The following is a 14,808-nucleotide window of genomic DNA, read 5'->3' on the forward strand; positions in this document are numbered from 1 at the left end:
CGCTTAGCCTTTCAGCCCGGCGGCAACGACGCAAGCAGCCGGGGCTGCCGAGTACCCCCGTCCCCTTTTCTCCATAGGATGGCGCAAGCACCGAAGGACAAATAGAAGACGCGGAAGTTTTTCGATCAGGGGCCAGACCACGAATTGGAGCCAACTCCGGGCGGCTCACCGCCATGCACACGAGGGCACACAGAGCGGCCAACTGCGTGTGACATGTGTTACTCGGTGGGCATCGGCCAACGGACGAATCGCAGAACGCGGACTACACAAGAGTTTGCTTCTCGTTTTTTTTTCCTTGACCGCATCGTCTTACCAAGGTGGGTTTGTGTGTCACAAAGTCTTGGGTTCATCGGACGAGGATTTCCGCCCCCATCAGAAGGCAGGAGAGTGGGTTCTGTGATCGATCCGCGCGGCAGAAAATAATCCGGTACCAGTCATTCTGCCGCTCCCACGAAACTTCTGCACATCGATGAATCCATGGATGGTGTCTCTCGAGGTTTGGTGAAGGAAGCGGGCAAGGAGGGGTAACGTGCGTTTCTGGCGGGGTAAAGTCGCAGCTTCTAACCTCCGACTCGCTAAAACGCAACGTGGGTCTCCTGAGCGGTGCAGAAAGCTCCAGTCGACCATCGGAAATACGATCCTGTTACGGGAAAGGAAGTCTTGCGAAAGACAGTAGTCTCAGTTTGAGGATGGGGGTCTGAGAGGTAGCGTGGAACCGGCAATTCACGCTGATCTCGAAACGTGGACAGGAATGACCATCATGCCATCGGTCGAAAAAGATAGAAAACAAGAAACAGAGACAGTGCGTGTCTCCTTCAAGTCTCAACAGCTGACCATGCCTGACCAACGGCTGCCGTCCGAGCCGTCCGAACCGTTGCTTACCTACACACCACACCAGCACAAGGCACAGTCAGCGGCCCCTCATCCCCCTCAGGCACCACCTTCCCGTGTTAGTTTTTGACAGCGGGTTGATCCGTGGGGAAAAGCGCAAGCCCAGCGTTCCGATCGGGCTTGTGTGCCCCATGGCCCGCTTTCCCCCGCGGCGGCCGGTGAGACAGGCCCATCGAGTGCCGCTGAACGCCCTGCATATTCGCCATATTCGGCCTCGGGCGCGGGTGATTGGCAGACGAAGGCAGCGCCCCCACACCACAAATCTGCCCCGCGTTGGCCGCTGATAGGACCATCACCAGCACATGCATCGTCCATTCACAGACCGTTTCGCTCGGCGCACCACGCAACGCTGATACGCTGGCAGGTTCACCCTGGCCAATCCGAGGAAGGGGGGGAAGGGAGGCCAGATGGAAGCAACCCGCCAATGACTCGCGTCATCGACTTGTCGGCTGCTGCTGTGTGGTCGGGCCCCAAAGGGTGGCCCGCATGGTTCGTTGTGAGGGTGTGCAGTGCTCCCCTCGAGGCTCACCGTCGGGTTCACGGCGCCCCAATCATTGCCGTCCCGAGGTGTCGGTGCTGCATGGCCCTCTGCCTTGTGAGGTGAGCAGGAGGCACGGCAGTGCCACCGTACCTGCTTCGAGGTCGACCGGATGGGCCAGAGGCGGTTGGCTGGGGCGGTCTTGGGGGTGGGTGGTGGTGGTGGTGTTGGTGTTAGTTGGTGTCTCGCCCCGCGCCATGTTTGTGAGGGGGGCAGCGTTACAAAGCCTTCTGTTGGAACTCTCACTAGGGCAACGGCAGCGGATTGAGCCCCGTCTTGCAGAAAGACTTTTACCTAACACCCGCTACGAATCCCACCTCGCAGTGGGCCTTGACTTTTGCAAGCCGATCTACGGTCGAGAAGAGACAGTTGGGAGTCCGCGGCTGGCGCCGATTTGACGATGAAATCTGGGCCAATTGGTGGGTGTTCGAACATGGTTCGTCAATTCCCTTTGTGTGCCACGGCTCCGAGGAGCCTTGAAAGTCATGAGGAAGCCTCAAAGTGATGAAATAGGCGCGGGGCTTTCTTGAAGGGGTGGGTGATGGCTCGTCTCCTGCAGGACATCACAACCGAAGGGGAATGGTTGGCGAGAGCCACAAAACGATAGCCAAGTCGCCTCGCATGGCTGCGTGTGTCCGCTGGCTGCACCACACTGGCGCAGCGTCGCCCCGGCCATCCCTTTCACAATCGAATCGGGATTCGGGAGCGGCTTGGTCCCTCTCCAGCAGTGCAACGCTAGCTGACACTTCAGATGGGATGGAAAGCGGGAGTTCGACGGGAGATGGCCTGGCTGCGAACTGCCGCACGATGGGGTCTTGCAGCTGGTCGAGACATGGCGCCCAATCTTGCATTTCCATTGCTCGATGAAGTGCGCTTTGGGGACGTGCTTCAAAAGGCGTAGCGGCGCATGGGTTGAGACGAGATAGGCGGGGTTGCCCAGCCAGTATGAGGAGACGAGACGAACTCGTGATACAAGCGCCTGACAGATAGGTTCAGAGCGGCATGCCAGAAAGGGTTGCCAAAAGGGTTGCCAAAAGGAGCGTAAGGTAGGCAAAGAGGGGCCGCCCGCCAACACAGCACAACAAACAAGACAGGCCGTGTTGGCTAGGTAGTTAGTTGGTGATCTGTAGGGCTACTTATGTAGTTGGCGGCTGTTGAGGCTGACGGGAAGAAGAAGGAACTACGGCCGCCTTCCCCGGTCATCCAGCAGTCTGGGACGGACTGCACTTGGAATGCAGTCGAACATTCGACCCGCCCTTGATTGATGGGGATGACCCATCGCCCATGATCCCAGAACCTCGTTGCCGGGTGAAGACCTCTGCTGCATCTTCACCGCCGATTCTCTTGCGCTGCATGAAACACCCACCGCTGCCTCTGCTTCCCGATGCGCACCGTCCGCTATCGGTCCGGCGTCGATAATTGCTCGAATTCCGTCTTGATGGTGCCCAGGCCTCTCGTCAACGCTCTCTCCGAGCCGAGGAACCTAGGCATGATCGGTTGTGGTAGGATGCAGATCTGGAGGTCGTCGGTCGTTCTGAGCGTTGCCACCACCAAGATAGAAAAATCCACAGGCAGCCCGTTCCTCAGGCCTCGTCTACCGCCACAGCCCCGGCAAAGTTAAAGCCCAAGCCACCCGTGCTTGGGTTTGAGCCTCGGAACCTCGCGCCTGCCGTTGTGGCACGGCTGAAACTTCAGACGCCAGCCGTCCGATTCGAGAGTCTTGGGAGCCAGGAGCTTAGTCAAAGTCCACGTAACTACCTATACCGGGTTCGTAGACCTTGGAAAGGTTTTCATGTCATCCCAGCGCTCAGCTTCCACGTTGCCACGGAAGGCGACTTTGCTCTTCTGTGGAGCTTGGCTGTGGCTTGTGATTCATTCGCAGCGTTGCTGTTTGCCGAAGCCCGGGTGGGAGGCCGCTTGTGCAGGGGTCGTTTTGGCCTCGCCCAGACAGTGTTGTTGTTTTCATACCCTATCCCAGCGCGGCATGAATGGAGGTCTTGGGTCTTGTCATCGAAGACCCTGCCGGTGGCTGCGGGTCTGTCATCCATGATGCGGCACCTGTCGCGTCAGCTTAACGTTAGCAGCGCCGCCGTTGAGGCTGGTGCATTTTGGCTGTTTTTGCTCGCGCGCTCTGAAGGGACATGTGTGCAGACGCCCGGAACAGCTGCATCGCTAGCGGCAAGAACGAAAGCTGAGGGCACAGAAGCCGACAGAACTGAAGGGACGACCGAGAGGGAACCTCTTGGCTTGTCCGCACAGAGGAGATGCCGTAAGCCATCCCAAATGGGAAAAGCAAGGTACAAGAAGCCAATCGAAGATGCTCAACGCAACCCTTGCTGGCCCACCTTCTCCCCACAACCACCCGCAGCGGACCCCCTTGGCCCCATCTTGTGCCCACAGGGAAGACATCTGCTGGGCTCTCACTGGCAGCGGCCTCTGTTGCCCCCCAATCGATTCCATCGACCTCCTTTTGGCAGGAACGGGGCCCGGGGATCAGCCATCACCCGCCGAAAGGTCTCCCCCCCAAAAAGTGCCCCACCGCCCTGGCCGATGCGTGGAAGGTCCCCCCCTCACCCGCCCTGGCCGCCCGCTGCCCGACAAGCCATCCATCCATCCCGCCTTTCCCAGGCGTGCCAGGTCCCGACCCTCTTGAACCGGGTGATCTCATCGCCTGTTTCCCTCTCTCCCATCACCTTACACCACGACAGCCACCACCTGAGCTCGAATAACAGGCCGGATTTTGGGCTGGTCCTGACCATCTTTTGCCAGCGGGCCAACAAACAGGCCGACTTTTGCCCATTTGTTTTGCACTTGTCATCGAGTCCCCATACCGAGGGAATAACAGCCGAGCCACGATCCATCCACGACGGCAACGACGGTTGCTTGGTGCTGGGGCGTACTCCACCAGCCGACCTGTTCATCCCATATACAATACGCCCCCTTCTTCCCACCGCTCCCTTTTTAGTCCCCATTCACCCCCCCGCTTGCTGTCCTACGACCTTGCAACACGCACCCCCCAAAACCATCTCAGCACTGCATTTCTTGTACATCTAATTGTGCCGCCGGCCGCCGACCCTTGGACCCCCGCGAGCAGCCAGCCTTCCTCTCATTCTACCGCCGCACACGCCTCCCCGCAACACCACCACCACCCACGCTCCTTCAGCCGGAGCCAAGGCCATCTCGTCGCACATCCGATGCAATAGCCACCCCCAAAAGTCGACTATCGACTGCTACTGCCTTCGCATACGACTCTTACACAACATTCGTCTAATTGCCTCACCGGCTCTCTCTCCTTTTCCCGCTCTCTATCAGACGCCCAGCGCTGGTATTTGACGGGGATCCGCTTTTCTCGCATCTCGACACTATCCCAAGATGACCTCGTCTCTCCCCCCCGATCCTTGGAAAGCTCTCGGTATCGAGAGGAATGCAGACAAGTCGGAAATTCGGACTGCGTACAAGAAGCTGGTGCTCAAGTGCCACCCGGACAAGATCCAGGATCCAACGCTGAAGGCACTGAAGGCCGATGAGTTCCAGAAAGTCCAGCAGGCGTGGGAACTGCTCAATGACGATGCTGAGAAGGCAAAGTATGAGCAGAAGCTGCGGCTCGCCGAGCTGCAGCGCGCTGCCAAGGTTCAGCAGGATGTAAAGAACTCGCCCAACACCTCGGTTCCGCGTTCGTCTACGAAATATGCCGCCTACGAGGTGCGCACTGCCGAGCCGGCCTCGCGGTACAAGAGCTCCCCGTCGGGTGGGAAAGTGTACACATACACGGCGACGGCGCACACCCGCTCGCACGAGGAGATGCCGTCCTCCCGCGGCTACCCTATGTACGAAGAGGTTGATAAGCAGGCTCGCAGGACCGCGAGTTACGAGAAACCCGCGAAGCGAGATGACGAGAGGCGCGAGCGAGACAGAGACGAGCGGAGACGTAGAAGAGATGAGGAGGCGTTCAGGTTACAAGAGAAGGAACGCGAACGTGACAGGGAGAGGGAAAGGGAGAGGAAGAAGGAAGAGGAACGTGAGCGCAAAGCCGAGAAGAAGCGGCTGGAGCGGGAGCGGGAGAAGGAACGGGAGAAGGACAGGAAACGGGAGGCCGAAGACAAGGCCCGCCGTCACAACAAGCCCTACGTAGAACACTACGATGCCTACACTGCCGACATCGATCTCAACATCGAGGAGATGATCCTCGAGGACACCAAGTATGTCACGTCCACGTCCAAACCGGAAAAGAAACGGTCCTCGAGCAGGAAGCACGACGAGACACGCGAGCGCGAGCGTGAGCGCGAGCGTGATAGGGATCGCGAGCGGGAACGAGACAAGTCGAGCTCGCGACGGGCCAAATCGCCGCACGTGAACAGCGAGCAGAAGCATGTCAACCTTTATGAGCATGCTGCGAGTTACTTGGCAAACTCGGGTGTTACTACTCATGCCTCAAGCGCCTTCTGGAAGTCGCAAACCCCGCCAGAGACTTCGTATATTGCGCCACACGCGCCAACTCCGCCTCCTCCTCCGCCTGTTGGTGGTGACTTTGAGGACGACAGCATTCGGCAGTCGGCAGCCCGCGCAGCAGGCCGCCGTGCCTCTAACGACCCTGCGAGGTCGAGGGAGAAGCTTAAATACGAAGCGAGCGACGTGGGGACCCCCAAGAGCCGGCCGATCCCCTCTCTCTCCAAGTCGTACAGCACTCCTCCCACGGCTCCGGAATCCCCCCCGCGCGTCAGTCGGTCGCAGACGGCGCCGCACGCTGTTTACGGAGCGATACCGTCCTTGTCCCGCACTCAGACATGGGCCCCCAGCAGCAACTCTACCCCTGTATACTATGACGATATCGAGTCTGAAGACGACCGCGACCGCCGCCGCCGGAGCCGCCGCACACGCTCGCCGTCGGGCCAGTCCACCCGGTACAAGGTCGATGGCGTCAAGACGTCTAAGATGGAGCCGCAGTATTCATATGGCGAATCGCCATCCTCGACAAGGCGGTATGCGGCTGACGGGTATACCGAGCACCTCGCGCACTCGCCGTCGTCGGCGACTTACTCCGGTGCCCAGTTCCGAGTCAAACAAACCAAAAGCTACGGGCCGGACGATGTCATGTTCGCTCACTACGATCAGCCAGCGTACTACGGCTCGCACGGCGGGGACGCATATACCGCCAAGGCCTGAGCACCTGGCAGCCGATCAAGAGGCGAGAGGCGCTCCTTTCGTTCTCGGTGTATTTTCTCCCATCTGCTTGTTGATTTCTGTTATAATCTTTAATGAGCGGATGATGGTAAGTGTCAAAGATGAGGTCATGATGATGAGTTTTATGTTTCTTTCTCCTTTTCTCTCTACTTGTCGTAGGCGTTCAGGGATCTCGGATGGGGAGATTCGGAGTATTTGGGCCCTTTGCTCATTTTTTTTTGGTTTTTCTTTTTGGTTTTCTTTTTGGTTCATTACGCAGCATTGACATGAACGATGGAGGAGCGTCATGAGAAAAAAAAACAGTAACGAACCAGTCGTGTTTTTATCTCTCCTTTTGGCTATGGGTCTTCTCATCATCATGAGGAATTGGCTTTTGGGGGCTGTCATGGCATTTTGAGCGGGCGGGCTAGCATGGATGGATGGATGGATGGACGGACGGACGGGTTCAGATGGGAAAGGGTTGAGGATGGTACGAGGGCACTTGGGAGCTGGGATGGGAGCTATGGACAAGACTCAAACCTCGAAAGAGTTGAAGTTTTTTCCTCGCTTGCCATCTTCGGCACGGAATGAATGCCTACCTCGGGGGCACCTGGCATGGAATGGGAGGAAGGGAATTTGGAATGACTGGATGAGAGCATCTTTCTGGATCCTTATTTCGTCGTCTGTCTTGGTTCCCTTTTCCTCCTTACCCCCTTTTTGGGTGTATTTAGTTAGCTACGACTGGGTGATGAATGCCCCGCTACGCACAATACAAATAAATACAAAGACAAAGTGATGCAAACTCGGTCGTCGGTGTTCTCGTTCACAGTCATGATTTCCCGAGGACTGTCTCGTGCCGGTGGAAGCAATCACTTCAAACTTAGCCATCACATGAATCTGAAACTAGCCAGCTCGCAATGCCCTCCCTTCCTTACTTCGTACACATCAAATATGAGGTTTGATTTCTATTTGTCATAATCTCATGTAGCACCACTGGTATCATGGATAAGCGCCGAATATGTGCATCTACAGGTCTGTCTCCCGCGCCGCTGTACCCGTCCATTCCAATATATTTCTGCCAAATGTAGCCTTGTATCCAGTTCCCGCACATCCGTCGTCGAACCAACTGCCGCCTCGCTGCATCATCGCGCCACGGATGTTGCTCACGAAGCCACGTCAGGGCCTACCTCCGAGTCCGGCAAGGGGGCAATTGCAAAATACAGAACAAAAAAAAAACAGGGCGCCCGACCAGACCAGACCAGGGGGAAGACCTGTCCGCCTTGCCCTGCCCTTTCGCGTGCGCCTCGTCCGCCCAAATGCCCTACCCTGTCGGATCTCTCGGCCCATGCAGCAAAAGCTCGCAGCAGGTCGGTTGGGGGCAATGCGCATGCGACTCGTGTGTGGAGTGGAGGGAAGGCGTGTGCTGGGAGGGGGGGATTGGGGCGCAGGTGTACCACGTGCCCGTATGCCGGACCCTCCACTCCTCCACCTCAACCCCCCGCGAATCCCACTGGCTGGCTCTTTTTTTGTTCTGCCTTCATCATACCAAGACGTAGAGTGAACAGATCTGCAGAGGGAATTGGAAATTATTGTTACGTTCGGTCAGCCAACAATGGTCACGTGGTTGTGATTTTGTTGTTTGTTTGTTTAATGCGGGCGGAAGAGGGACACGTTAAAGGGCGGGACGGGGATGGGGACGGGGAACCGGGACAGGGACGGGGACTTACCAGGCTCAGGCCCAGGATCATGCTGCACCAGAAGCACACGTTGTTGAAGGTCTTGCGGCCCCTGACCCACTTGGTCCGCTGCAGCATGACGATGGGGAGCTGCAGCATCTGGCAGATGAAGCCGTAGCCGCGCAGCTTCTTGGTGATGCAGGCCATGACGATCTCGTGGCCGAGAGCGCTGATGAGGAAGGTGATGACGGTCGCGTTGGCCTTGCCGATGTGGGGGCGGCTGGCGCTGTAGACGTGGCGCCGGAGGAAGCTGTAGACGGGCACGTTCCACTCGCGCGAGAACTCCATCCAGTCGGTGCTGTTCCACCAGTCGCTGTAGAAGTGCCGGTCGGCGAAGCGAGTGATCTCGGCGCAGGCCCCGAGCACGTACTCGAAGATGACGAGGAAGACGAGCAGGAAGGTCAGCATGAAGGGGAAGAGCAGCCAGGAGATGGTCTCGGCTAGGATGAGGAGCACTTCGAGGGCAGTCAGGGCCGAGTCAGCCGTCCGCAGCGCCGGGTCGAGCCTCTGCGAGGCGTCGACCAGGGCCGGGAGGATGAACTCCTCCGAGATGATGGTCAGGAGGAAGATGCAGCCGAATATGGCAGCGATCTTGGAGAACAGATTCTGCCAATCGATCTTGTCGTTCCGCGGGTACTCGATCTCGTAGCACAGGGTTGGACAGCAGATGTAATCGACATAGTTGGGCCACGTCAGGTTGGCCGGATACGTGATTGTGCCGATGGGGCTCGTCAACTCGCGGGCCAAGTCCTCACGGAGCTGGGCAATCTCATCGCTGTCGCCAGGCGCATCCTCTTTACCCTCGCCATCGCCTTCGACCTCGCCTCCCGCCCCGGATCTCTTAGGGCTGGCCATGGTGCCCATGGGGTTGTCAGGGGTCGGGTAAAGATATACCGGTCCCCGCGATGCGGTGGAGGGGTCGTCAAGGGAGCGCAAACGCTTCTCGGTCTCGCTTAGATGGCCGTTGTAGAAGACGTAGGAATGCATCTTCATCAAGAGCACCATGGTATGGAGCAAAAAGAAGACCTGGGAAGTCCACGTCCAGCCCAGCAAGAACGGCACGGCAATCCAAAAGGCCAACCACAAGACCTGGTATACGCTCATGATGGCCATACCGCCTTTGGCCCACGTCAATCGACCACCGTTCGGTGCAGCGCGGACAAGGTGTTGTAATGGGAGAGAAACGGCAGTGGTGGCCACCATCAGAAAGTCGGCAATGGCTAGGTGCCAGAGCTTGACGGTAAACAGACTCCATATCTCGACGCGCAAGGGGTATCCAGTATCTTTTATATTCCGCAGCATCGATGTTATGGCCATAATGGCAAGGCCAATCCAGAAGAGATTGAAGAAGCCTCGGAAATCGCGGTAGTCGCTGTTCGGATCAAAGTGCGACACGCGGCTTGCGAACTCGATCGTTGGGAAGAGACGGCGACGCTGCTCTGCGCGGACCTGCTTGCGAGCTGTCGAGAGGGACTTGACCGAAGGTGGCGCATCGAGGGGTACCGGCGTGGAACGGCCACTGTGAGCGGGAGGAACAGTGAGACTTCGGTTGCAAAACGTTCGATAACTCGTTCAAACCTACCTTGTTGAACCAGTACCGTGGCCATTGCTAGGGGGCTCGAGTGTGCCGTTTGTCTCGGATACGTTGCTAATCTGCGACAGCTGGGAATGGAGAGGCTTCCGAGGCCGGGGCCGCACGAGGTACTCGCCGGTGGCATCTAAGACATCAGCCGAGGTAGAAGCCATGGTGCGGGAGATGGATCAGGAGGAGCGCAGTCGGAAATTCCACCGGGCACGGGGCCTTTTCACTCCTTTTTGTCGGGGGTTGAACAACTCCAATGGTAGTGCCAACGGCCAATTCCTGGCAAAATGATTATGGCTGGTCTAGTTCCACGATCTCCTGATCCAGCAGGTCGCAAAGGCCGTTGCTGTGTTGCACCTGGAGATGGATATTGGAGATGGGTATTGGAGAAGACGGGTATCGGAGTCGAATCGGGAATGGATCGGCTTCTTCGAGTCGGCAGGCATCAATTGATGGGATAAAATTAATGATAAAAATGATGAGATCAACTGATGCATTCATTGATTCACCAAACTCAATGTTCGGTTGTTAGCCCTCCATCCATCAGGGGCGCGGCGCATTGCCTCTGACGGATCCATCCATCTTCTGCGCATTTCCATTTCCATTTCCATCTGACCAACGGCGCATTTCGGCAAGTTGTCAGCTTGTCCTGCTGCTCTTCCTGGCTTGGGAACGTCAGCCAACTACGTCACCGCCACGTGATTAGCCTGTCTTTTCAACTTGTCCCCAGGTACGACAGGGGTTCAGATAGGGAGTTTCCCCAGGAAGAATTCGGCGGGGCACCTGACTATAAATTCATTTCAACTCTGTCTTCGACAAGTGCAGCGATTGTCGCGTCCGGGTACTTGCAATCAAACCCCTGCCGGGTGCTCTTCCATGCAAGGAATGTGGCCGGATAACATCCCCTAAAGCTAAAACTAACCTCACAGCTACCACGAAGCTGACCCCAGTGCTGCCTCGCAGCTTATTCGGTGCACTCACTGCACAGCATAGCACTAGGACTCGGCATTCGCGGCTCTTGCATTTAATGCAGTTGCCACCGCATGGCTGAGATATTTTTGCGGCAAACATCGTCCTCCCTGCACGCCGAGTCCGTGCCGCACAACTTGCCCGCAGCAAAAAGTCTGGAAGACAGGCCAGACGCAGCTTGGTTGTGTTCTAAAGAGTGCGACCAATTGGTGTCGAGGATCGGCCATCGTGGTGTTGTAGAGCCCAGCGAGGGGTTGCTTGTCCTCGATGATCCTCGTCTGATCTGATGTAACATTCGAGGTGAATTTGCCGTCCATCCCTTTGTAGCTCTACGCGGGGCCAGTTTACACAGTAATCACCAATCTTGGGCAGTTTGACGTTGGACAGACTTGGTTGAGTTGATACACTGATAACCGGCCGCAAGCGAGGCGGAACCTGCACGGGATAACTACGTGTAAGCAGCGCCTCAGTACGTGACTCAAAAAGGCCACGCAATGTCACCTACAGCAAAGAAGGCCGAGCGGCTTTGAACATCAGCAAACGTCCTCGACAAACTCGAGCCAAAACCAGGCGGGCTCGAAGCGGGCTAGACGAGGCCTGAGACCCACGCAACCGAAGCTTCCATTGTTCCCGATCGTCTTGGCACTTTTTTGAGTCTTTTGAGTGCGGTTGACGAAGCGCGCAAACTGCGGCTTGTCTTCTTCGTGCTCTAAACTCGGACTCGGCGTGGTGTTACTCTTTATCTCGCTTTATCTCGGCGGCTAAGGGTCTCTCTTTATCTCGACGTCTGTGCTCGAGATTTGAGCAACTGCAATAAATACAAGTACCGCACTCCGGCCGATAACCGCCCACGGACAGCAACCAACAGACAGACAACCTAACCACCCACGACCCACGTTCCTGGTTAGTTAACGTTACTTGTGTATTCTTAGGCATCACCTGCGCCATCACCTTTTTGGCTTGAAACTACCTATTCGTACTTGTCGACTCTTCTTTATCCTTCATTGGCAAACCTCAACGTTCGAAACAAAGTGTATCATCGTGCAATCCCGCTTCGTTCAGGTAGGCGACGATTGTTTCCTCCTGTTATCTCCAGCCCCCCGGGCCTTCTTCCAGGTTGTTTGTTGGTGGACAATTGGTGTGCAATTACCAGCCCCTGCAAGTGTGCAACTGTGGAAAGCTGGAAAGCCCGCCCCTGGTTTGGCCCAGCCCCACTTGCCGCCCACCACAAGTGCCGCCAAGTCTCAGAGTCAGAGGGCGCCCAGAGAGCCAGAACACTGAGTTGGGGTGGGCTCTGCTCCGCGCACAACCTGCTGGAATAACCTCCAGCGCTCCAGCACCCGCTCGTGTTACGCCGACCCGGCGAGGTCTCAACACTCGCCCGCTCCCACCTTGTCGCCCGCTCTACCCAGGCTTAGGTCCTCTCAACCGCAAGTGCGCACAGCCATGACCTCGACGTCTCTCCAATCGCTATCATCCGACAGAAGCGACAAACCAAGTGGTCACAATGCACATCTCGTGGACACATCGGCTGCGGTAGTCGCTGTCGCGGCCCTGGACAACCGCAGCAGCACCCAAGAAGACTCGACAATTGATGTTGATTTTGTCGCTTCTCCAGTTTCTGACGTGTCCGATACCCCGGGTACCACAACATCTGGAGACACCATCCCCTTTCGCACCTACACCATCGCTCCGTCACCCCCCGTATTGGCCCCCTCGAACCGGCCTCGGTCTCCCTCAACTGCGGCCCTTGAAGACTCAAATCGCCTCACCCACTCTCCCGACCACCTGCCCCACGCCAGGGAGACCACTTTGAACCTGCAGACCGACCTTACGCACCCAGCTTACGGCTACGCAACGCCTGTTAAGTCCACGAGGCGCCCAGCCGTCTCGCTGCGGAATCAATCATCTACTCAGTCGCTCCGGCCAGTTTCGAGGACCCCGAGTCTCAAAGCCGGCATCTACGGCCCTTTCGGCTCCGCTTCGGCCGCCAGCTCAACCGTTGCGAGTCCGATAATTGCTGCCATGGGCGATCTCACTCCTTTTCCATCGCCTCTTTTGGCAGGCGACTCGCCAGGCCCCTGGAAACAGTTGGGTCGGAGGATGTCGCGCGAGGCTGCCATGTCCCCACCAGCTTCGGGCCCACTCGACTCGAACGATCAAAACCATGTCTCGGGGTATGCGAAGAAAGGCTACGCAGGTCTTACGTCCGGCCCTGCGCCTGCCGATGGGGCCAGCCAACACCAGAACGGCAGACTCGCGCGGCCCCCGTTACACCACACCAGGAATCGGAGCGTTAGCGAGTATATCCCGGACCCCATGTTGATACCTAAGCGCATGTCGACTGTGTCTGGGACCCGTGTCAGCCAGGACTTGAAGAGCACCGGCGAGGGGCACTTGCGGCGGGAACCCCATCTTTCCGAAGCAAGGGGTCTAACCCCCATCGAGAAGCCGCCGACACCACCCCCAAGCGAGTCATCACTAAGCACGACGGACTTGGCCCTGCCCGCCGCCTCGGCGACTAGTGGCAGCAAACGGTCAAGTGCTGAATATTTCGAGGCGCATGGCCGATACGACCGGAAGCGTCGCCGTTGGCGGGCCGTCAGGGTGCTCGGCCAAGGCACTTTTAGCCAAGTCTACTTGGCCACCAGCCAAATATCTTCATCTTCCTCCGACGATGAAGATTGCAGTCCAGGTACCACCGTCCAGAACTCGGATCAAGCTCCGGCCCACGAACGCCGATCCCTAGTGGCCGTCAAGGTCTGCGAGCACGGGCCCCGGGGAGGGGCATCCGAGGATCGCATCGAGATGAGCCTGAAGCGAGAGCTCGAGATCATGAAGTCAGTACGGCACCCATCGCTCGTAAACCTCAAGGCATGGAACATCGAGCCATCCCGCGCCATCCTCGTTCTCAGTTACCACCCCGGCGGAGATCTCTTTGACGTCGCGACTCGTCATCGCACCCTTCTCACGCCATCCCTCATCCGCCGCATTTTCTCCGAGCTCGTCGGCGCCGTCGCCTACCTCCATGCCCAAAGCATCGTCCATCGGGATATCAAACTCGAGAGTGAGTTGTTCTCCCCTTCCCACTCTCCCGTACCACTCCCCACCTAACATCTCCCTGCAGACGTCCTCGTCAACCTCCCTCCCTCGGAACTCTCCCCGGAAACCGACTGGACAACCTACCCCTACTCGGTCGCCACCCTCACCGACCTCGGCCTCTCGCGCCGCATCGCGCCAGACGAGAAGCTCGAGACGCGCTGCGGATCCGACGACTACGCCGCCCCCGAGGTCATCATGGGCCAGCCCTACGACGGGCGCGCGACCGACGCCTGGTCGCTCGGCGTGCTCCTCTACGCCCTGCTCGAGGCCCGCCTGCCGTTCGACCCGCCGCCCGCCGGCCCGCAGGGCGTCGATCACGCCATGCAGATCCGCATGCGCAGTCGCACCAGCCACCGCATCGCCCGCGTCGAGTGGCGCTGGTTCGAGTACGGTGCCGGGGAGGGTGAGGACGGCGAGGGCGACCACGAGGCCGAGCCCAAGAAGTTTGAGGAGAAGGGTATGCTCGGCGCCATGGAGGTTGTTGAGGGCCTGCTCAAGCGCGCCAGGAGTAGGTGGCCGCTGAGCACGGTGGCTCAGAACAAGTGGGTCGCTGGCGGTGTTGCGGTCGACGGCGGCATCAGGTTTAGGGAGGAGGAGGAGGGCGAGGAGGTATGACCCTGTACCTCTCTACCTGCCACCTATCTTGCAAACCAGCCGGGAAAAGGGAGGGGGTTGGTATAATTAAGTGCGAGCGGTCAAACCCGCTTGTGGGAGGCGGAGAATGGGAAGAGGCGGTGAGAGGAGGTAATTTTTGATGCATCTTTGAGAGCGAAGGTTGGACTTGGGCCCGGGGGACCCATTATTAATTTTCTTTCCGCGCTGCAAGGCCG

At 57.9% G+C, this 14,808-nt stretch overlaps 3 protein-coding genes across 3 annotated transcripts; 2 read left to right on the forward strand and 1 right to left on the reverse strand.

Annotated features, from left to right (window-relative positions):
• Positions 1-4,642: 4,642 nt before the first annotated feature.
• F5144DRAFT_130693 (uncharacterized protein) lies at positions 4,643-6,680 on the forward strand. Its single transcript, XM_066782296.1, has one exon. It carries the CDS (start codon positions 4,802-4,804, stop codon positions 6,590-6,592), a length of 1,791 nt encoding a protein of 596 aa, XP_066646942.1. The 5' UTR covers positions 4,643-4,801; the 3' UTR covers positions 6,593-6,680.
• Positions 6,681-7,914: 1,234 nt separating this feature from the next.
• On the reverse strand, positions 7,915-10,177 carry F5144DRAFT_130701 (MBOAT, membrane-bound O-acyltransferase family-domain-containing protein). The gene is made up of 3 exons (XM_066782297.1): positions 9,908-10,177; positions 8,317-9,844; positions 7,915-8,156 (listed from the first exon to the last, which is right to left on the reverse strand). The coding sequence occupies exons 1-3, from the start codon at positions 10,069-10,071 to the stop codon at positions 8,130-8,132; spliced, it is 1,719 nt and encodes a 572-aa protein (XP_066646943.1). The 5' UTR covers positions 10,072-10,177; the 3' UTR covers positions 7,915-8,129.
• A 2,145-nt stretch (positions 10,178-12,322) lies between these two features.
• F5144DRAFT_590699 (kinase-like domain-containing protein) lies at positions 12,323-14,593 on the forward strand (the record flags this gene model as incomplete). Its single annotated transcript, XM_066790180.1, has 3 exons — positions 12,323-12,518; positions 12,633-13,943; positions 14,004-14,593. The coding sequence occupies 3 exons, from the start codon at positions 12,323-12,325 to the stop codon at positions 14,591-14,593; spliced, it is 2,097 nt and encodes a 698-aa protein (XP_066646944.1).
• Positions 14,594-14,808: the final 215 nt, after the last annotated feature.

Source organism: Chaetomium tenue (genome assembly GCF_020726465.1).
Source record: "Chaetomium tenue strain MPI-SDFR-AT-0079 chromosome Unknown F5144scaffold_2, whole genome shotgun sequence".
Lineage (NCBI taxonomy): Eukaryota > Fungi > Ascomycota > Sordariomycetes > Sordariales > Chaetomiaceae > Chaetomium > Chaetomium tenue.